The sequence below is a fragment of the Plasmodium falciparum genome, assembly GCF_000002765.6.
Source record: "Plasmodium falciparum 3D7 genome assembly, chromosome: 9".
NCBI classification, from domain to species: domain Eukaryota; phylum Apicomplexa; class Aconoidasida; order Haemosporida; family Plasmodiidae; genus Plasmodium; species Plasmodium falciparum.
The window spans coordinates 463,513-488,201 of record NC_004330.2 but is presented as its reverse complement, the minus strand read 5'-3'; the positions used below and the strand labels follow the sequence as shown (position 1 = coordinate 488,201).

Sequence of the window (24,689 nt, the reverse complement as noted above, 5' to 3'; positions counted from 1 at the left end):
TTTGATTTATTTACATATAGTAAAAATGATATATCATATATATTATTTATTTATTCATTTATATTTTATTTATTATTATTTTTTTTTATGTTAGAATATGATATTTATTTTATTAAAAAATATTTAATGTAATCTATTTGTATTATTTTTCAATTTTTAGAATGATTGTTTTAAAAAGAAAAAGAAAATATATAATAATATATGCAACATATGATATATAAATTTATATTAGAATTATATATTATTATATATATATATATATATATATATATTATATATTTTTTTCTTTTGTACATTTTTAATGCTAATTAGTAGAATCTTATATTTGATGAAATATAATTGTTTTATATTATTTACATATTAATTATCTGGACTTGTATTAAATTTTTTTTTTTTTTTTTTTTATGTTATTTTTTGGTTATATTATTAAAACAAAGAATAATTATAAATAAGAACAAGGTAGACATAATAAAGAAGAAATATATATAAATATATATATATATATATATGTCTAACTTGTAAATATTTAAGTTATATATTTATGATATAATTTTTTTTTTTTTTTTTTTTTTTTTTTTTTTGTTGTTGTTGTGTTTTAATTTTATTGTTATGATTTTCCATATGACAATGTTTTTGTTTTTTTTAAAATGGATATAGAATATGGAGGAGCTCGAGATTTTGAAAAATATGTTTGTAATAAGGAGGAGAAGATTCCTCTGTCTTATAATAAAAAATATCTTGCCGAAATAGAAGAAAGTCATAAGAAATGTAAGAATGATTCATTATTATTTATGAATTGTAATTTTTATATTGATGATTTTGTAAGTTTTTTTTCTATATGTAATACATTAGACAATTCTAATACACAAACGAAATGTATATATAGGAATGAAAAAGATTCAGTGGAGGATTCAAAAGAATTAAACAATTATATGAATAACAATAGTATTAATAAAACAACGTTAGGTAAGTTTAATATGGAAAATAAAATGGAATATAATTATACTTCTATTAACGAACATAATAATAATAATTATTATATAAATAAGATACATAATGATTCTGTTTTTAAATATCAAGATATGGATAAAACACCTATGAAAAATAACATAGATAATAATAGTAATAATAATAATAATAATAATGATAATAATAATAATAATGGTAATACATATTTGTATGATAATTATCTAGAAGACCAATTTAATCAAACAATAAAAAATCGATATAGTTGTACTCCCAATGATCAAATAAGCACTTGTACAAAAAGTTTTAATACATGTATAAAAACATATGAAGAACAAGCTTCTTCAAGTTGTAAAAAGAATGTATATAATTCTTATATTAACAAAAAAGAGAATCTTGAAATATTAATAGTTCAAAACGGAGGAGTAATACATAATACATTGACCAGCAAAGTAACACACATTATTAGTAATAACATGGCATTAGGTTCTAAGAAATATATGGATTATAAAAAAGCTATAAAAAAATCTAAAGTCTTCATAGTTATAGATCAATATATTTTCGATTGTGTAAACATGCAATGTCGTTTACCTGAACAATCATATCTACCTTCCATGTTACGTTACAATTGTCATCAAATAACCGAATATTTTTCCTTAAGAAAAAAAGATAAGGAACAAAACAAAAAAATGCAAAACAAAAAAATACAAGACAAAATAAATAATGATCAAAATTTTTTGAAGGAACATAAAGAAGGTGAACAAAATAATGTAACCATTTTAGATACCTCAAAATGTGATAAACAATTAAATGATTATTATGTAGAGAAAAAATTAAGTACTTGTCATAATAAGACAAGTGTTAATAATAATTTAAATAAAACTGATATGTATGGAACAAAAGAGGACAATAATTTATTAATACATAAAGATATAGGGAACAATGAAAATTTGAATTATATAAACGAGCAAAAAGTCCGTGAAGAAAATAATAATGAAGAAAAAAAAGAAAACATTACTAATAATGATAATATAAATAAACACCTAGAAATATTAAATATGAATATGGATTATGAGCATGTAAAGAAATTTATAATATGTAATTCGAATGAATATTTCAAAAGGTTACAAGAATATTATTTGGAAAAAGAGTTAAAAGAAAATATATATTCTAACGTTTCATCAAATTTATATTTAAATAAAAACACATTTGAGGACTTTTGTAGGAAATACAGAATATTAAATTATTTAAGTGATGAAGAAATTAAATGGTTAAAATGTAAAAGTGAATTAAATATAAATATAAAAAATCTTTGGGAAAATGATATAATTCATTTTTTCTTTGATTTAGTCTTAAGAAAAAAAGAACATTTCAAAAACAATACTGTTGGTAATAATAATATTGGAAATAACCATAATATTGGAAATAACAATAATATTGGAAATAACCATAATATTGGAAATAACAATAACAATATTGGTAATAATAATAATAATACACAATCCTATACAGATATAAACAAATCGAGCAGTTATATATGTGAAAATTTAATAGAGAGTATTAGCGCCTATCTATACAATTCTCGACTATACATTTTAGGTAATTGGAATTATATATCTAAAGAATTATTTAATTTTGATGATATAAAAGAATATGAGAAAGGATCGAAGAAATTTGTTTACTTATATATCGATTTTGACAATTACTTTTTAAATGCAAGTATAAGAAATAAAATTTGTATGTATGAGAAAAAGAAATCGATGAATAATGAAATATTTTGTGTATGCCATAGTTTAAAAAAGGAAGATAGTTATGGTATTATTAGTTCAACAAATTATTGGGGGAAAAAAAATAAAATACTTAAAGGTATGGTCAAGGGGGAAGCTACAAAAATGAATAAGAATATAAATTTTGTAAAATATGATTTTAGTAATATATTAAAATGTAGTTATTTATTTTTATTAGTATTAATAAATTATTCTAAAAATGTTCGTGTATTATCAGTAGACGAATCAATACTTCAACTATTTTATGAAAAAGAAGAAGACATTTTTATAATATCCAAAAAAATTTCTGATGATATTTATAGACTAACTAATTTAAGTGTATCCATAGGAATTTCTCATGATTTAAGTACATCAAGAAAGGCTTTAAAGTTTTGTAAAAAGCGTTTTATGTTTTTTGATTTTTATCATCATTTTAATATTTTTATAAAGAAGTATATTAGCTTAAAAAATAAGGAGAGTAACATAACTCCAGAAGCTTCCAACGATGATAATATAAAAAGCAATACTATATCAGATGATAAAATCATTAATGGCAAATTAAAACATATGATAGAGCAAAATAAAAATGTAAATGGTACTAATAATACGGATGATTATAGAACAAATTGGATGAGTGATGATAAACTTAAGGATTTATTTAAGGAATATCTTTCCTTTGAAAAAAAAAGGAAAAGTGAATTAAAATATAATGAAAATAATAAAGAGAAATACAACATGAATATAGATAATATATATTTTATGAATCTTATAAAAGGAAAGAGAGAAAAAGAAGTTGAATATATTTATAATAAATTCCTTGAAATGAATAAAGAAAATATTGAACAAATGGTAAATACCTATTTTGAAGAAGTAATTCATCCAGTGAGTACATATTTTTTTTTTTATAAACCAAATGAATATTATTTTAATATTTTAAAAAATATGAATTATTTAAATGGATATTTTATTTCATTTAATATGTATTATCTTCCACATATTGAAAATGATAGTAACAATAATAATAATAATAATAATCATCATCATAGTAACAATAATCTTCATAGTAACAATAATTTTCATAGTAACAATAATTGGTTAAATAACAAAATGGATAGAAATATAAATAAAAAAGAATTAGAAAACAACGATGAAAAGAAAAGTATCAATATTAGTGTTAATTATGGTGTGAGGTTTAATAAAATAAACGACTTTTATTATCTCATATATTTTATGACCAAACAGTTGTATTTACGTTTAAAAATAAAGAATTTGAAAGCTAAACTTTTACATGTAAACTTTTTTATCAAAGCCGAAAATGAAAATGTAAATCCTATGAAATATCTAGGTAGAGGAAGAGTTATTAGAATAAGTAGTAAAATTAAATTAAATCAACATACCAATTGTTTTTTTGTATATTTTTTTAAAGTTATACATACATTTGATTTCTTAGCAAATAATTTAAGTGATTTAAGAGGTGTTCAAATTATTTGTTCAGATACCATTAATGAAAACAAAACTCATGTTAATAAAAAAAGTATTTTATATTATTTCTACGTAAATACAGAAAAAAATATTAAAAACAAGAAAAACTGTAAATATGTAGCAAGCTGGAAAGATGACAATTTTTTAGAAGTACCACAAAAAGTGAATGATAAGGATCAGGTGCAAGAAAATGTAAAAGACCCTCACCAAATAAATGAAAATAAAATACATCTGCATAATATAATGTTATCATCACAAAAGAAAAATGAAACAAACAAAAAAGAAACAAATGGGAAAATATCAAAAAATAATATAAATAGTTCAAGTATATTAAGTTACATAAAAGATAAAAATAAAGGCACTAACATATTAACAAGTCAAATTAATTGGACACATAGTAATAATAATAATAATAATAATAATAATAATACATATAGTAGAAAAGAAATTCGTAAAACTGTAAGAAAAGGAACAAGTACAAGTATCAAAAGAAAAATAAAAAACAAAATAAATACACATATACGTTATGATAAAAATATAAGGAATAATAAATTATATCATTATGAATATAAACAAAATATTCTAAATTATTTTGTACATAATAATCATAATAGTAATAGGACTCAGAATCTAATACATAAGAAGGAAAATAATTTTCAAAATAATCAAAATGTTTCTTTATGTTCTTCATCAAAAACTATAAATAAAGGTTTTAAAAGGAAATGTAACATTCTAAGAAGTAATGCTAATTTTTTAAATATTAGAAAAAAAATAAAAATTACGAAGAATTATAAAATATCTGACTTTTTCCCAAGTATATTAAAAAAAAAAATATATATAAGAAATAATAAAAATATATATGATGATGAAATAAAAACATATGGTAATGGAAATATTATAATGCATACTAATATATTCGATAGTATTATTAATAAGAAAATTAAAAAAGAAAATGATGAAGAAAATGATGAAGAAAATGAAGAGAATGAACAGAATGAAAAAAATGAAAAGAATGAATTATGTGATAAAAATTATCATATGAAAAAACAATTTACATGTTGTTATTTCCGTTATAAAGAAATAACACAATATCTAGTACATAAAGAAAAATTGTTTGAGGAAAATCATAAATGTAATGATTTATGTAGAAATGACATATTCTGTTTTACATATATTTGTAATAACTTATTTTTATTCAATCATACAAATGATAAATTAAATTTATATTTATATATAAAAAAAATTATCAATTCATATAGATCATATTTTCATAACACATTTGAAGAACATGATTGTGTTTGTAATAATACTTTAAAAAAGGATCAAGAAAATATATATTACTTAAATAAGTTTATGGTCAAAGTTATAGATGATATATGTGAAATGTTGCATAAAAAAAGATATATTGATGTTTTACAAAATTTTCTAAAAAATTTTAAGTATGTTTGGTCTTTAAATAATGAATTATTTCCAGAAATCTTTCAACGAATATTAATCAAATACAATATAAATCATATGACCACCTAAATATAAATATATGAATATATGAATATATAAATATATAAAAATAATATTATGCAATTAAAAATACTTCCTTTTTTTTTTTCTTTTTTTTTCTTTTCTTTTTTTTTTTTTTTTTTTTTTTTTGTTTATTAAAAGGGTTTATATGTGTATATGTATTTATATAAACCCGTTTGATTTATTTTTATATTCTTTCATTTTATAATAATAAAACAAAAAAAACAACTTTGATTATTTTATTCATATATATATATATATACATATACTTTAATTTATATAGTATAATTTTAATCTATTGATATTATTAAAATAAATAATATATTTAATTATATATTATTTTAAAAATCTATTGAACTATTTATAAAATATAGTTTTAATGTATATATATATATATATATATATATATATATATATATATATCACACATTAATAATATATATATATATATATATATATATATAATATATTCTCTTTTTTTAAAAGATACTCCGCCACATAAGTTAAAAAGAAATGCTTAAAAATATATATTTATTAAAACAAAATTACATGATTTTTTTTTTTTTTTTTCTTAACATATTACTCATATATGAATTATATGTATAATATTCTTTTTTCCCTCAACGCCCCTTCCATATATTAATTTAATTTTTTTTTTTTTTTTTTTTTTTATGAATACAATAAAATAGTGGTTAATTTGTTATAATATGATTATATAAATTTTTTTATTCTTTTTAAAAATATTATTATCCACATATATATATATATATATATATATATATATATTAATTATCATTTATATGAGAAATAATCATTTAATTATAATAATTATAAATATATATATGAATATATATATTGAAATATATATATATTGAAATATATATGTTGAAATATACATATAAATGAATAGTTATATTTTTAATTTTTCATATATGACATATGGTTAAATATACATATATTTGTGTTGATACTTGTATTAGTATATAATAGAAGAATCATATCATATTTACTAACATATATATATATATATATATATATATATATATATATATATATATATTATAGATATCATAATTACTTGTAGTATTTGAATAATATTTAAAGAATAAACATGAGGATATGTAAAAGAATTGACCCTGTGATTGATATTGTTATTGTAGGATTTGGGATGAGTAGTAAAAGTTTTGTGGACATATTTTTATCGAAAAATGAATTAAAAGGTGTAAATATAACAATAATAAGTAAGAATACTTTTGTATTTTTAGATAAATATGTACAATGTATTGAATTATGTAAGGATACTTATATTGATATATATAAATATTGTAAAGAGAGGAATATTCTTTTTATTAACGAAGAAGTTGAAAGCATTGATTCTGATAAGAAAATTATAAAATTTAGTTCTGATAGAAATCATTTATGTTATGATTATTTATTATGTGATTTTGATTATAAGAGTTCCTATTTAATGAATAATAATGATTTAAGTCATATGAATATATATACATATAAGGATAAGAATTTATTTTTTTATTATACACATATAATATATTTATCTTTAATAAAATCACAAAATAATAAAATAACTGATAAAAAGGAATATATGAAATGGAAAACATTTTTTTTTAAAAATATACCTTTAGAAAAATTTTATAATTTTTGTTCATATAATGATAAATATGTGGAAAATATTATAGACATTTATAATTTTTTTGATATTCTATTAAATAATAATATACCATATTATGATTTTAAAATAGTTCAGGAAAAAGTCAAAATATTAAATGTTTTGAAGAATAAAAATCCTTTAATTAAAGAAATTGTAAAAAATGAAAATTATAATTTTCATTTCTCTAATAATGAGGAAAAGGATGAAACAAAGCAAACAAATAATTCTAGTGATAATATATTCCAGTTTTTAATATTATGTGATGAAAATAATTATAATTTTGGAAAAAATTTATACTATGAAATTTTTGAAAATTTACATAAAATATCTATATCGGTTAAGATAATATATGTACATATAATAAATGAAGAAAAATGTAATAAAAAGGAAAATATAAATGATACGATAAGTAATAATAATATTAAAAATAATATTAAAAATAATATTTATAATAATAATATGAAGTGCTCAAAGTTTTGTTCATATTTTGTTCAGGTTCGTGAAATAAAACAAGTAAAAAAAAGCGAAGATAAACTTTTTATAGAATATATAGATATGAATAATAAATTAAGTACCATTTTTTTTGATGAATGTATAAATATAACTAATTTAAAATATCCATCATATATTTATAAATCTGGTTATGATATTGATAATAATAAAAATATTAATAATTTTTGTCAATATTATAAAGATGAATCATTATATTTTCCAAATCAAATAACAAATTATGATACTTATACCATATGTCAAAATGTGTATATTAATATTTATAATAATATACATAAAAAAAAATATATTAGTATTGATAATGTAAAAGATCATATCTATATATATAATTGGAAACAAAAACATATAACTATTGAACATTTTTCAATTAATCACATATATGAATTATTAATAAATATTTATAACAAAATCATTAAAATAATCAAATTTAATTTAATTTATATATATAAACATCCTCTTACACAAAATAAAGTGAAACCCTTTTTAATGAATAAAAAATATCTTATAGATAATTATTTAAATGAAAAAAAAAAAAAAATAAAAACAATAGAAAAAAAAAATAAATCTTCTTCTATTGATTTGTTCATAAATTTAATTATGTACATATATAACCAATTTTTATATTATATAGCCCATTTTGAAAATATATTTGTCCACACCAAACAAGAAGAACATAATCTTAATACAAATAATAATAGTAAAATGAAAACTAACTGTAATGTCAAAAATATAAAGAACACTAATCAGAACACAGAATTATTACCTGCATATATGTATGACGAATATAAAAAAGAGTACGAAAACAGATTGATAATTAAAAAGAAAACTTCTTATAAACTCGTACAACATAATAATAATAATAATAGTATCGAATTAAATGAAGATAATAATAAAAATGATTATGTCAAGGGAACAGATGATACATTTGTTATTGTAGAATGTAATAATTTTGGAAAGGAAGCTATGCTTGATACATCAGATAACAAAAAAGTACAATCTTATATAAAAGAAAGTATCGACAAAATAATTAATAGAAATACATGTGGAGGATGTGGTTCAAAAGTTCCATCTAATGTATTATCTAATTCTTTAAAATCATTAGATATTTTTAATTCTCCAAATGTTTATTTAGGAGTTGAAGGAAGTGATGATTGTTGTATATTTGTTCATAGTAAATCCAAAAACACTGAACAAAGTCCTGCTCTTGTCCAGACAATCGATTTTTTTAAATCATTTATTGATGATGAATATATATTAGGATCAATAATAGCTATTCATTCATTGTCTGATATATATAGTATGGGGGGCACAGGGATATGTGCATTGTGTGTTCTTATAGTAAAGGATAATATTGAAAGAAAATTACAACAAAGATTAGAAAATGTTCTAACCGGATGTTGTCAAAAATTAAAGGAAGAGAGATGTGTGTTAAGTGGAGGACACACTTGTGCAGGTAATGAAAACTACGTGGGTTTGGCTGTTACCGGAAAGATAAAAAAAAGAAAAGAAAAAAAAAGCCAACAAAAAAATGGTAACAAAAATATCATGAAATTTGAACAAGATAAAAATGAAAATGAAGGTAATTCACATATAGAACAATTAATTAATCAGAATAATATAAATAATATAAATAATGTTCAATTTGAAGAAGATGAACATAAAATAAATAAAGAAACTAATTCATATTTTGAAAAACACCAAATGTTAAAGGAAAATTACCTTTTCTTACCCAAAGGTAATGGAGATATAAAAAATGGAGATGTCATTATTACAACAAAAATGTTTGGTTTCGGATTTATTATGGCAGCACATATTATCAAAAAAGCAAAAGCTAGATGGATATATAGTTGCCTTGATGAAATGTTAATATCTAATAGAAAAAGTGGTTTATATTTTCTTCAAAATAATGCCAAGGCATGTACAGATGTTACAGGGTTTGGTATATTAGGACATTTAAATGAAATGTTGAAATGTTCAAGAAAAGAAATTTATTTACATCATAAAAAAACAAATTATAAACACAATGATAATTTGGATCAAACTACAAAAGATGGTTATAGTAAAAATCAAGATAAACAAATAAAACAAAAGAAAATTTTTAATAGGTGTGATCAAAATAATAACAAACTTAATATGTTGGGTGCAAAAATTAAACTTAATAATATTATTATAGCAGAAGGGGTACAAGAATGTATTGAAAATAATATATATTCATCCATGTATAAAAAAAATCATTATTTATGTAATAATATAATAAATCTAGATGAAGCACAATTATATAGCAAATATGGAATTCTTTTTGACCCTCAAACAAGTGGAGGATTAATGGCTATAGTTCAGAGGGAAAAGGCTACTCAAATATTGTCTGATTTGAAAAATATGGGATATCCTAATTCTTCAATTATAGGTGAAATAATAAATGTTCAATATGAAAAATTTAATAATAAATCTATACAAGATATATCATTATCTGATTATTTGGATACAACCGATTCTATATATGTAGAATTGTAAACAAATATGCTTGTCAAAATAAAATAGAATAAAATAAAACAGAATAAAATAAAACAGAATAAAATAAAACAGAATAAAATAAAATAAATTAAAATAGAATATCGATTTTACAAATATATATATATATATATATATATATATATTTTGTTTTATTTTTTAAATTATTATTTGAGTTTTCAATTAAATATAATAGATATGTGCATACATCTTATGGTGTATCAATTTTATATGAATGTTTTTTTTTTTTTTTTTTTTTTTTGTTTTTATTTCCATGTAACATGAATTACATCGTATTATATTGTGAAGAATATAAAATGCTTAAAAAAATATATATGAACAAAAAAAAAAAAAAAATATATATACACATATATATATATATATATATATATATTGTTTAACACCAAAAAAAAAAAAAGAAAAATATATATATATATATATATATATATATTTATGATAAATAATTTTTAGGTGAAACCACTTATATGTATAAAAAAAATAAATTAATTAGATAAATTAATTAAATACGTCAAAATGAATTAGGAAAATAAAATAAACAGACAAATCAGTAATATATATATATAATTAATGATTAGCTAAAAATCATAAATTATATATATTGACACCGTATTAGAAGCATCAATTACTTGAAAAAATATGGTTAAATATATAAATATATATATATATATATATATATAAATATTTATGTATAAAGGACATATTATATATATCACATTATATAATATGTACAAAAAAAATACCTAATATAATTTTTTGTCTATTAATTTTTTTTGTATACTAGAATTAATTTCAAATTGATTCATATTGATCCAGATTTAATTCGTCTTTTAATCTATCTTCTATTTCATCTTTTCTATTAAGAAGCTGTAATTTTTGCATTTTTACTTTTAAAATATTCATTTTGAAAAGTACGCATAAATATGTTAATGAGAAGATAAGAGGAAGAAAAACTACGATAAAGATAATTAAAAATATTAAAATAATAGAATCTGTTGTATTAATATAAAAGTGTGCATTAATAATTTGCATACCTTCAAAATCATTTTCATCTGAATATAAACATATAATATAACTTTCATTAGTTTGTAATTCATCTTTTTTTAAAAAAGGGATATAATAATTTTGTATATTTTTATTTGAAAATGAATATTGTACCATATTTTGTATAATATTATTTTTATTTTTTTTTTTTATTTTATGTAAGGGTCCAGATCCTAATACTGAATAATCCCAGAAAGGCGGACATTTCATTTTATTAGGAGGTGAATCTCTTGGTATCCTAACAAATACAACACGATTATATGAAGTAATATAATTTCCCTTTATTGATAAATTATAATCCCAATTATTTGTTAAAAATGATTTCGTATATATAATATCGAATTGATCTTTATTCCTATTAATATTTATTGGATATGAATTAAATATTAATTTTCCTAAATATGTTGGTGTTTCATAATTTGATTTATAACAAATATGTAAATCTAAAATTGGTTTTTCTTCTTTTGATTTCATTTTATCATTTGCAAAATATATAATATTATTTTCTGTATTAACAATAACCGGTATACTATATGAAGAAAACAATTTCTCTAAATATTTTTGTGATATTTCTATATATAAATATAAATTTTTTATTGAATAATTGTTATCATTATAACATACATTATATATATTTCCAGACGTGAAAAAATCTTTTGTACATTTTTTTTCTTTTTCTTTTTTGAAATATTTTTGTAATACAAAAGCTAAACATATTTCATTATTTTTCTCTTTTGGATAATCTGACCAGTCACCAATTATTTTCATATATGTTTTTTTTTTTGGTAAAAATAATATCTTGTCAACTTCTCTATCTTTATCAATTTGAACTGTCACAATTAAATCTTGTAACATACCCTTCGCGACATGTTTATATAAATATTTACTATCTATTTTATGTGAGTTATCATAATATTTTATTTTTGTTACATCCTGGGGATATTTTATCTTCTCAAACTCCTCACCTAAGCATTGCGTAAACAAATTAATATAACAAGAAGTTAAAACAGAAAAAAGAAAAAAAAAGCCATTTCGCAGAAAAATCATGCTAAATAAAATATTTCTTTCATTAGAATTTAAAAAGATAAAAAAAAAGTATATAATTTTTTTGTTATATATATATATATATATATATATATATATATATATATATATATTATATATTTGTATTATATATATACAGGAATCAATATAAATTTATCTTATAAAAAATATATACATTTTTTTGGGAATTATAATATCATCATAATTATATTAATTAAACAAATATATAGTTATTTAATTTTATAAATCCTATTTAATTTAATATATATATATATATTTTTTTTTTTTTTTTTTCCCCTTTATATAATAATGTTCATAACGAAAATGCAAAAAAAATTTTTACATATATTTTACATATATGAATTTGAGATGTTTTAAATATAGATATATTATATATATATATATATATAATATAATTAATATAATATATTTTTCTCAAGAACTGGATAACAATATATAATCTGAATAAAATAATAAATTTTTTTATTAATATAATAAATAAATATATAAGTTTACGTATACATAAGAAACTAACATAATTATATAAGGAAATATTGTACTTTTATATTTATATTAAACCATTTCACTTTAATATATTATACATACATACATATATAATATTATATATATATTATAAAAATTTAATATTTTTTTATTTTTTCTATTTTTTTTGTATTATTTTTATAGAATATTAAGGATATATAATAAAAATATTTTTAATTTTATAAATATATATATATATATATATATTATATATATATATATATATTATATTTATATAATTATTCTTATTAATTTATACAAAATCATAAAAACCATAGGAAAAAAATACAGTGCAATTTTTATATAAATAAGTATATCATTTAATAAATATACTTTTATTACTTGTAAAAATTAATAATTATAATAAATTTATTTATTTTTGTGTGAAGTATAATTTTCCTTAGAGTTACTTTGATTATTATAATATAATACAACAAAAATTAAAATGTATATTTATTTATATATACTTATAAATGTACATTATGTTGTACAGTCGAAATTTTTTTTACGTGACTACTTAATTAAAAAAAAAGTTATTTTACCTATATACTCTATTTATCTTCTTTCTTTTTATTGTTCTTTGTATAGTAGTTGATGAAAAAGTTAAAAATAGAAAAGGTGTAGGAGGTTTTTTTTATATTCATACATAAATATTTACCCAAAACAATATTTTAATGAAATATGAAATATTCTATATATAAAAAAAAAAAATATATATAAATATAAATATATATATATATATATTTAATTTATGTTCTTATCTTTTTTCTTTCTTTTTTTTTTAATATTTTACGTAAAAATATTTATATACACAGTATATGCACAACATTAAAAAAAATGAATTAAAATAAGAAAAAGAAAATATGTTTGATAAACCTTTTTTTTACCATATTAAAGGGATTAATATATATATATATATATATATATATATAGATTTTTATTAGTTTCTCATTTAATTTAAACATATAAAAAATGCAAGTTCAATATAAGATGGACCAAAAAATAAAACAATAATATATATCTATATATATATATATGTATAATAAATACATTATATAGTTATCTATTTAGAAATAAAAGTTATTCCTGTTCAAAATTTACTATATTGAACATAAGTACATATATGAAATATGAATTTATCGAAGGTACAATATAATGTAATACATTTATGATAAGTTAATATTTCAAATATTTCCTCATTTTTGTATTTAATAAAAGTTATGATATAAATATATACAAAAAAAAAGAAGAAAAAAGAAAAAAAAAAAAAAAATATACATATATAAATATATAGGTTTCTTAATGTTATATATATATATATATATAATATATTTTTTTCTTCCATTATGGTAATATAAGAATTCATAGATGATCGATATTACCATTTTTATGACTTGTCTCTTTTACATCCAAGAAATATTTAAACACACAATTTTTTTCATTCTTTGAATGCCTAAGTACATATAAAATATTTTTGTCTGCCATAATATTTACGTCTGGCATAAATAATTGAAACTCTTTTAAGAATTCCTTTTCATGATTTGTTATTTCAATAGATAGACAATCACAATACATATTTAGGAAATCCTTTCTTAATTTAAATTCTTCTAATTCTAATATTTCCAAATTGTTTTGAGTTTTTTGTTCATAATTACCTATAGCACTAATTTCATTAAGTAAGAATTTATGATGTAATACTTTGGACAAGAGTTTTAATTCTCCTTTGGTGAGTTTTATAAATTTCTTTATTTTCCTTTTTATTTTTACAATTCGATCTTTACTCTTTTGATTGAGCATTTTATATTTTATGTTATCTTCTAAATCACAACAATCGTGTAGTAATTGTGGATTTTCATTAACGGTCTCTTTTATAAATGTATTTTTACCTTTTATATCTCCATAGGCATTTTTATTATTATTATTATTATTATTATTATCATTATTATCATCTTTTTGTATAATAGAACTATCTTCATATTGTTCTCTTTTTAAATGTTTACTTCCCAAGTATCCGATATGGTTATATGTTGTAGTAGTTATATCTTCTTTTTTTAAACGTATATTATTAAAATAATTATTATCTTTTTTGTAATCACAATTTCTTGGGAATTTCATATTAGATGTTTTATTTTCACTTGATTCATATTTTATTTTCATTCCCTTATTTTCATAATGTGTGTTTTTATTAGGTTTTTCTTTATATATCATGCAACATCTTTTTTCTACTAATTCTTCTAATTCTTCATCATCTTCTTCCATTTTTATATTTGACCTTTCCTTATTTTTTTTACATGATTGTTCTTCTTCATACATATCTAATAAATCTTTATATAATTCTTCATCATCTTGTGTGTTATCTTCATCTATTTGTGTAAGTGAATAATTTTCATCTTCATAGGAGTTATTATATTTTAATTCGTCATTATCATTAATAGAATTTCTATTATATTTATCCTTCTCATCATCACATTGGTTTATATACACATGACTTATTTTTTTATTGTCTTCTGATTCATTACATTTCTGTTTTTCCAGAATTATTTCCTGTTTATTTTCATCAGTAGATATTCCTTTTTTTTTATCTTCTATTTCATCTTTGAGTTCTTCACATTCTTTGTACATATCTTCATCATCTTGTTGTTCATCTGTTACATTTTCATCTATTTCTTCTTTTTGACCTTGTTCCGCATTATTATTTTGATAATTCTCGTTCTTATTATCAATATCTATGTTATTTTTATTTTTATTTCCATTATGATTTCCTACATAATTGTCTATATCACAAACATAATCATCGTCAATATAATATTCTTCTTTATTACATTCATCAACTTCTTTATCACATTTTTCATCATACTCATCATCTAAGTCATATAAATCATCATCATCATCATCTAAGTCATATAAATCATCATCATCATCATCTTCGTCATATTCATCATCATCTTCGTCATATTTACCATCATCTTCATCATATTCATCATCATCTTCGTCATATTCATCATCTTGTTCTTCATGTTCATCCTCCATTTCTACAAGATACATACCCTTTTGTTCATTATTTTTTAAGTTATCAAAAAGAACTTGATTCTTCTGACCTTGTGTGTCATGTTCATATTTTTCTTCTTTTTTGTTATGAGGCAAATCATCTTTTTCAATATTTTCGCCATAAATCTGTAGTTCTTTTTCTTCTCTTATATTACCATCCTTATGGTTTCCTTTCAGTTCATTAAGTTTGTGTTTTTTCTTATTAATTCCTATAATTTGTTCAATTAATTTTTGTTGTTCATCTTCGTAATTATCGTTTTCGTTTTCATAAAAATCTCGAGTTTCATCTTCATTATTATTTGAAATATCTGGATATACCAAATTCCATTTTCTATTACTTTCGTTTTCATCATATTTTTCTGCCTTTCCTCTTGGAATATTTATATTTTTTTTTTCCATATTATAATTTATTTTCTCATCATTCTTCTTTTCATATTCAGACAAATTACCAGAATTATCTCCATCCATTAATGTTGCGTTACGTTTTTCCGACAATTGTTTTTCTGACGTAAAGTTGTTATTTTCTTCTTCCTCTTTGTTTTTTCTATAATTACTAAATTTACGTTTTAAATAATCCAATTGGCTATTAAAATAATTTTTTTTGTTGTTTCTATCATTAATTGGTTGATTATTAGTGTTATGATCGTTATGCGATTCGCTAATTTTTTCCTTGCACATATTATTATCATCATTATTATTATTATCCTCATTATTATTATCATCATTATTATTATCATCATCATTATTATCATCATCATTATTATTATCATCATCATCATCATTATTGTTATCACTTTTTATTTTTAATACATCCGTTTGAACTTTATTATTTCCCTTTCCTGCCTCCATTTCTACATAAGTACAATATTGATCGCTGGATAAATAATAACAATATTGTACTTTTTCCTGTTGAATATTTTTTGGTATATCATTGCAATTCTTTGAATTGTTATTTATCTCATCAGAAAGGATATCACAATCTTTCATTTTATTTACCTCATTATTATTATTTTCTATAATTTCTATATTTGTTGTATTTTCCTTATTCTCCTTATTATGACTATTATTATTTTTATGATTATATTTTTTTTTTTTTTTTTTTTTAAATATTTCCATAAAGTTTATATGGTCAGCATTATTTTCAACAAAGAAATTTTTTATGAATTCTTTATTTTCCTCAGAGTGCATTTTTTCTTCTAATAAATAATTGATACACATTTTTGTATTATATACATTATATGTAGATTTATCAGAATATAAATCATATATATGTGTATTCATCATTTTTAGATTTAATACATGATGTTGATCGCTATCATCCGATAGGTATTCACTTTCATTTTGATCTTTTCTTAGCTTTTCCATTATACAATTGATTGCATATTTTCTTCTTTCTAATTCTAGGATATTTTTTATAATATTTTCATCTTTGTTATCTAAATCCATACTGTTGGTAATAAAATTATCTAAATCGAAATCTTCGAAAGAAAATTTTTTATTAAATATTGGTTGATTAGTATTATAGTTTTCATCATTTACATTTCCTAACCTTATTTTTTTGGAAAGCATATTTTGAATTTCTGTAATTTTCTCCATTTCAGTTTTGTTATTATGACAAAAATAGTAATTATTATTATTATTATTATTATTATTATTATTATTATTATTGTAGTTATTCTTCTCATTATTATTGTTGTTATTTTTATTGTTTTCTTTGTGTCTGTAATAATTTTCATTGACATATTGGTGGTGGTGTTCGTCTTCGTCATCTTCTTCTATGTCCAGATATTCTTCATCCTCGTTATTTTCTTCGTCGTGATGATAATTCATACTATTCCTATTTCTTCTACTCAAATTATTATATAACATATATGGAGTGTTATTATCATTAAATTGATGATCATATATTAATTTATTTTCATCACGTAAATAATGAGAATGTATTGAATTTGTCCTATTTTTAATAAAATCATTTGTATTAAACATAAATTGTTCTTGATCATGAATATATATATTACTTTTACCTCTATTTTTTTTTTTCTTTCGTTTTTCTTGAATATCATATTTATAAATATAATCATTTTTATTGTACCTTGTAATGTTCTCTTTTTCTTGTAAATGATGAAGAAAATTTTTCTGTACATAATAATCATATGAACGATTATGATATTTATTTGATGATAATTCCAGAGCATTTATATATGCAATATTTTTATTCAATTTTTCTAATAACAATTTATTTCTGGGTGTACATTCTTTATCAATATCAAGTACAAAATCATAATTTTCCACTTTTTTTTTTTTTTTTCTTTGTAATTGTAATAGATTATTATCATATATAACATATTTATTATCATATATTTTATCCACATCAATAATATAATCAATTATTTTTTCTGTATTATTCTCATTATTTTTATCTAATTCATTTTTAATGACATTTTTTTTTATATATTTGTGTTTTTCTTCTTCATCCTCATTATGGTAACAATTAAAAAGTACAGAATTTTTGTTTTTCTTCATTATTGTATTATTTTGATTAAAATCCATATTATTATATGATATAACGCTATTTTTATGATGTAAATCACTCGATACATTATTATTACTATTACTATTAATATTATTACTATTATTATTATTATTATTACTATTATTATTATTATTATTATTATTATTATTATGATTATTTATTAATTGCAATTTATTATTATATATAATAAATTTATTTTCCTTCAATTTATCAAAATCTGTTACATGCTCAAAATTTGTTTCCTTATTTTTATCAATTTGAATACTTCGTCTAATTTGTAATTGATTATTTTTTTGAAAAAATAAATGATTTATTTCATTATTCTTAAGATTTCTAACATTATTAAATTTGTTCATCCCATGCAAGTTATTTTTCTTTGATATATTATATAAATTATTATTTTTATAAAAAAGTGAACTTTTATTAAATTCAGGAAAATAATAATTATTTGATATAATATTTCTTGAATTATCATCAATTATTTTCCTTTTATAATTTATTTCATTATTTTTTTTTATTATTTCAATTTTTTTACTTACACTTAATTTTTGTCTATTTAATGATAAATATTCTCCAGCATTCCTCCTTTCATCTTTATGTATATGAATTTTATAATTACAATATTCTTCAATTAAACTGTTTTTATTCAATTTATTTTTATTATTATCACAATTATTTATATTATGATTATCATAATTATTTATATTATTATTATCACAATTATTTATATTATGATTATCATAATTATTTATATTATTATTATTATTTTTATCACAATTATTTATATTATGATTATCATAATTATTTTTATTATTATTATCACAATTATTTATATTATGATTATCATAATTATTTATATTATTATTATTATTATTATCAAAATTATTTTTATCACAATTATTTATATTATGATTATCATAATTATTTTTATTATTATTATCACAATTATTTATATTATGATTATCATAATTATTTATATTATTATTATTATTATTATTATCAAAATTATTTTTATTGTTATTTTCAGTATTATTATTTTTATTATTATTTTTATTATTATTTTCAGTATTATTATTTTTTTCGTAACATATCATATTCACCTTTTGTTCATTTGTGGTCTGGTGTTTCTCTTTATATGATAAGCGGGTGCCTTTATATAATTTGTTCATATCATAAGAAATTTTAGTTGCATGATAATTACTATTATTTCGGTCACTAAAAATATTGACCATATTATCATCTTTAAAATGGTTAAAAAAATTTTCAATATTATTATCGTCATTATTATTATCATTATTATTATCATTATTATTATTATCATTATTATTATTATCATTATTTTTATCATTATTATTATCATTATTATGATCATTATTATTATTATCATTATTATTTTTATCATTATTATTATTATTATCATTATTATTTTTTTTTTTTTGATTATCTATTAATTTCATATTGAGATAATTTTCCTCTGGACAATTTGCATAAAATATATTTTGGAATTTTTTTTTTTTGTCATTTTTCAAAAATTCCAAATTTCTATTTTTAAAGATATATTCATTATTTTTAAATATATTTTCATTATTTTTGAAAATATTTTCATTATTTTTAATAAGATTTTCATTATTTTTAAAAATATTTTCATTATTTTTAAACAAACTTTCATTATTTTTAAAAAGAAGTTCATTATTTTTCAAAAGATTTTTACTATTTTTAAATATATATTCATCATTTTTAAAACATTCTTTATCATGAACATATTTTCCATTTTGATTAATTTCCCCTTGGAATAAATCATTGTACATTGCATTTTCACAATTTTTATGATTTTCATAATTTTTATGATTTTCATAATTTTTATGATTTTCATAATTTTTATGATTTTCATAATTATCATAATTTTCATAATTTTCATAATTATCATGATTTTCATAATTTTCATAATTTTCACAATTTTTATAATTTTCATTATTTTTATTATTCGAAAGTTTAGGAGGTCTTTTTTTTTCTTTATTTATTATTAAATTAAAATTAAAATTTTCTTCCTTCAAAGAATAGTTATTACTATTATCATTATTATTATCAGAAAGAACAAAGTTGTCATATTTTGATAATGTGTGTGACAAATTATGATCGTTACAAATATTATCATTTCCATTATATTTATTATATTCATTACTAGAATCTTTATAATGCCGTGTATCACAATGATAATCCCTATTATTATTATCGCAATTATTATTATCACAATTATTATTATTATTATATATATTGTTAATCCTTTCATTTCTATGTATTGATTTATTTATATTATAAGAACGCACATTGTCCTTTTGAATTAATCTATTACAATTTCGTTTTGCTACTCTAGAATAATATTCTAGCATGGACCTTTTTTCATGTTCATTATATAACATATCATGATTATAACAATTATATTTCATATGTCCTTTTTTGATATTATTACAAGAATGTTTACAAATGCTTTTTTTAATATGTAAACTATTTATATCGTCACTATATTTTCTATGAATACTATTCGAACTATAACTAGAATAATTTAAATTATCATTTTTTAAATTTAATAATTTCTTTACATCATTATTAAAAATATCTTTTTTCTTATTATATGGACACATAATTTGGCGATTATCATAAAATAATTTATCTGATTGATCATTTATTTTTTGGCATTCTATATTATTTAAATTATTTTTAAACCCTTCATTTTTTAAGCCATGGGATACAAAATTATTACTATTTAACGACACATGATTATTTAAATAATTATTATCACGAATATTATTATTATTATTATTATTATTATGATCATGATGATGATGATCATCATCACTTTTTTCGTCATCAAATATAGTCAATTTTTTCTCATCCTTCAGAATATTATTATTCATATGAATAAACAAAAATTTGGATATTTGTTCATCAGTATATGGACATTCCGATATATGAGAATTATTTACCAAGTTCTTTGAAGAAAATCTTTTATTACGTTCATTTAAATCATTTTTATTTGTTGAATAATTATTTTTATCTTCATGATTATAAAGATAATTAGTATCTATCATATATTTATTTTGCTCATAACTACAAGTATTATTATAGTTATTCAAATATTTTTCGTCTTTTTCATATAACATATTATGTATATTTTCATTTACATTATTCATACCATTATCATCACTATAAAAATATTCACTTTGATAATTTATATTATTATTTATATAATTATTATTACTGGTACAATTATAATCACTTATAAATTTTTCTTCTTCAATATCTTTATTATTATTCATTTTATATATATTTGTAAATTTTTTATGATAATTTACATGTGATTCATTATTATTACAATATTTATTTTCTATTTTCCATTTATTTTCATGATATATAGTACATTTATCTGAATTTTTCATATTTTCTTCTTCATCTATAGTAGTACTAAGCATATGATTATAAGAATAATCTATTGAATTTTTTAATTTCATTTTATGATAATTCATTTCATTTCTGTCACAATATTCATTAGGTTCATTTGTAGAATAACATGAGTTTATCTTATGTATTTCTTTATCTATAGGATATGATATATCTGTTTTTGTTTTTCCTTGATTTGTATATTTATCATCTTCTACATTATTACTTGATATAAATTTCGATATTTTTGAGAAAAAATTTTTTAATAAAAATTTTTCATAAGAATATGTTTTATCATCATACGTTTTATTCTTTTCAGAATTGGATATATTTTCATTGTTAGTTTTTTCTAATGTATCATTTGATATTAATTCCTTTTCTAATATATTCTTTGATAATTCATCATTTTCTAATATATCTCCTTTTAATGATTTTCTCTCTAATATGTTTTCATTTAATGGTTTCCTTTCTAACATGTCCTCTTTTAATATATCCCTTTCTGATATGTCCATTTTTATTTCATCCTGATTTGATAATCCGGCTTTTACCATGTCCTTCTCCATTTTCTCCTTTTCTAATTTTTGCTGTGAATAATGATTTTCTTCATTTTGAAAATTTTCATTACTCCTTTGATCTTTCTCTGTACATAACATTATTTTTTTTTCCTTTTCCTTTTCTATGGGTGAGTTGATACCAAAAAGATCATAATCATTAAAATTATCATAACTATTTTCATAACTTTTATTACATAAGTATAAATTTTCCTGTTCTTCATCACATTTTTTATAATTCGACGGTACATGAGTAATTATATCATCTGCACAACTAATGCTTGTATATTCGTCATACATGAAAATGGATTTATTAAAATTTTCATTTCTTAAATTATATTTTATATTATTATTATTATTATTATTATAACAATCTTCATTTCTTTTTTCTTGATTTTCCAATTCTTTTTTTTTTTTTTCTTCAACATTTGTAAACATATTTGAAATTACAAATGCATCTGTATTATTATTCATTTCTTGAATATTGCGTGATTCATCAAATGCTTTTTTCTTTTTATTTATAATATCTCTTAATTCTAGTTTTCCTTTATTATATTGAAATAAATCATTACTTACATTATGCTTATCATTAAAAATGGGTTCAACAAATAAGGGTGTATTTAATATATCTTCGTTAGTTATGTGTTTATTAGATGAGTATTTATTAGATAACAGTTTATCTGATATAATCTCATTAGTTAAAATGTCATTAGTTAAAATATCATCATTAGTTAAAATGTCATTAGTTAAAATATCATTAGTTAAAATATCATTAGTTAAAATACCACTTGATTTGATACCACTTGATTTGAGACCATTTGATTTGATATCATTTGACATTAGGCTACTTGAAATGGGTTCATTTAATGTGGAATCTTTTTCATTAGTCAATAGCTTGTCAGACGATTTGTCATTTTTATTTCTTTTTGCATATTTTGAATAAAATGATCCAAAAAAATTAAAATTCTTCTTTGTTATTTCAGTTTTGGGAGAATTATGCATAATTATAAAAAAGAAGATATTAACAAAAAAAAAAAAAAAAAAAAATCCAAAAAAACAAAAAAACAAAACAAATGATAAAAGCATATATATATATATATATATGTGTATTTAATTTAAGTAAAACAAAATTTACTTTGGTACATATAAATATAAATATATATATATATATATATATATATATATATATATATTTATTTATTTATTTTCTTTTTTTTGTATTTCTTTTGTTTTTCTCTTATCACATATATATTTTTCAACATCCTTTTTGTACTTTAAATAAAAGCTATTCATGTACCACATGACATATTTTATATAAATGAATAATGTTAATAATAATTAAATAAAAATAACACATATAAAAAAAGATAATTATTATAACAAAATTATGCGAAAAAAAATATTAAAAAAAAAAAAAAAAAAAAAAATACAATAAAAACAAAAAACAATATACTATAAAAATTTATATTTTAGTATTATATGTAAAAAAAAAAAATAATAAAATATAATAAAATACTTTTTTAGCTTAATGCTTATATATAATAAGGTTTTATAAAACATATTTCGCTTATTTCGTTCTATTACATATTTATTTTATTTATTCCACATAAATAATAGTATAAATATAAATGTATATAAAATCATTAAGAAATAATATAATAAATATATTAAATAATAAGAATTTAATCTTAATATATATATTTTTTTTATATTAAAGAAAAAAGAAAAAAGAAAAATAAAATAAATAAATAAATAATAAATATAAATTAACATATTTGTTAGTGCATTTTGATATTACACATTATTTTTTATTATTTTATTATTATTTTTTTTTTTTATAAGTCTCTTAATATAAAAAGTTATAATTATATTAATATATATTAAGCTTGAATCTATTATAAAATATAAAAAGGTTCAAAAAAAAAAAAAAAAAAAAAAAAAAATGTGTCAATTGACATATAAATGTGCCTAATAAATAAATTGGTTTATTATCCGAATTCATTTATGGATACATTTTATAAAATATATATACAATATAAAAAAATTAA

The 24,689-nt window shown here is 18.7% G+C and overlaps 4 protein-coding genes across 4 annotated transcripts; 2 read left to right on the top strand and 2 right to left on the bottom strand.

Moving 5' to 3' along the window:
• Positions 1-647: 647 nt before the first annotated feature.
• On the top strand, positions 648-5,741 carry PF3D7_0910500 (DNA repair protein REV1, putative; the record flags this gene model as incomplete). Its single annotated transcript, XM_001351941.1, has 1 exon — positions 648-5,741. One exon carries the CDS (start codon positions 648-650, stop codon positions 5,739-5,741), a length of 5,094 nt encoding a protein of 1,697 aa, XP_001351977.1.
• Positions 5,742-6,843: 1,102 nt separating this feature from the next.
• On the top strand, positions 6,844-10,425 carry PF3D7_0910400 (selenide water dikinase, putative; the record flags this gene model as incomplete). The annotated part of the gene is made up of 1 exon (XM_001351940.1): positions 6,844-10,425. One exon carries the CDS (start codon positions 6,844-6,846, stop codon positions 10,423-10,425), a length of 3,582 nt encoding a protein of 1,193 aa, XP_001351976.1.
• An 807-nt stretch (positions 10,426-11,232) lies between these two features.
• PF3D7_0910300 (conserved protein, unknown function) lies at positions 11,233-12,531 on the bottom strand (the record flags this gene model as incomplete). Its single annotated transcript, XM_001351939.1, has 1 exon — positions 11,233-12,531. The coding sequence occupies one exon, from the start codon at positions 12,529-12,531 to the stop codon at positions 11,233-11,235; it is 1,299 nt and encodes a 432-aa protein (XP_001351975.1).
• A 1,902-nt stretch (positions 12,532-14,433) lies between these two features.
• Positions 14,434-23,643, bottom strand: PF3D7_0910200 (conserved Plasmodium protein, unknown function; the record flags this gene model as incomplete). The annotated part of the gene is made up of 1 exon (XM_001351938.1): positions 14,434-23,643. One exon carries the CDS (start codon positions 23,641-23,643, stop codon positions 14,434-14,436), a length of 9,210 nt encoding a protein of 3,069 aa, XP_001351974.1.
• Positions 23,644-24,689: the final 1,046 nt, after the last annotated feature.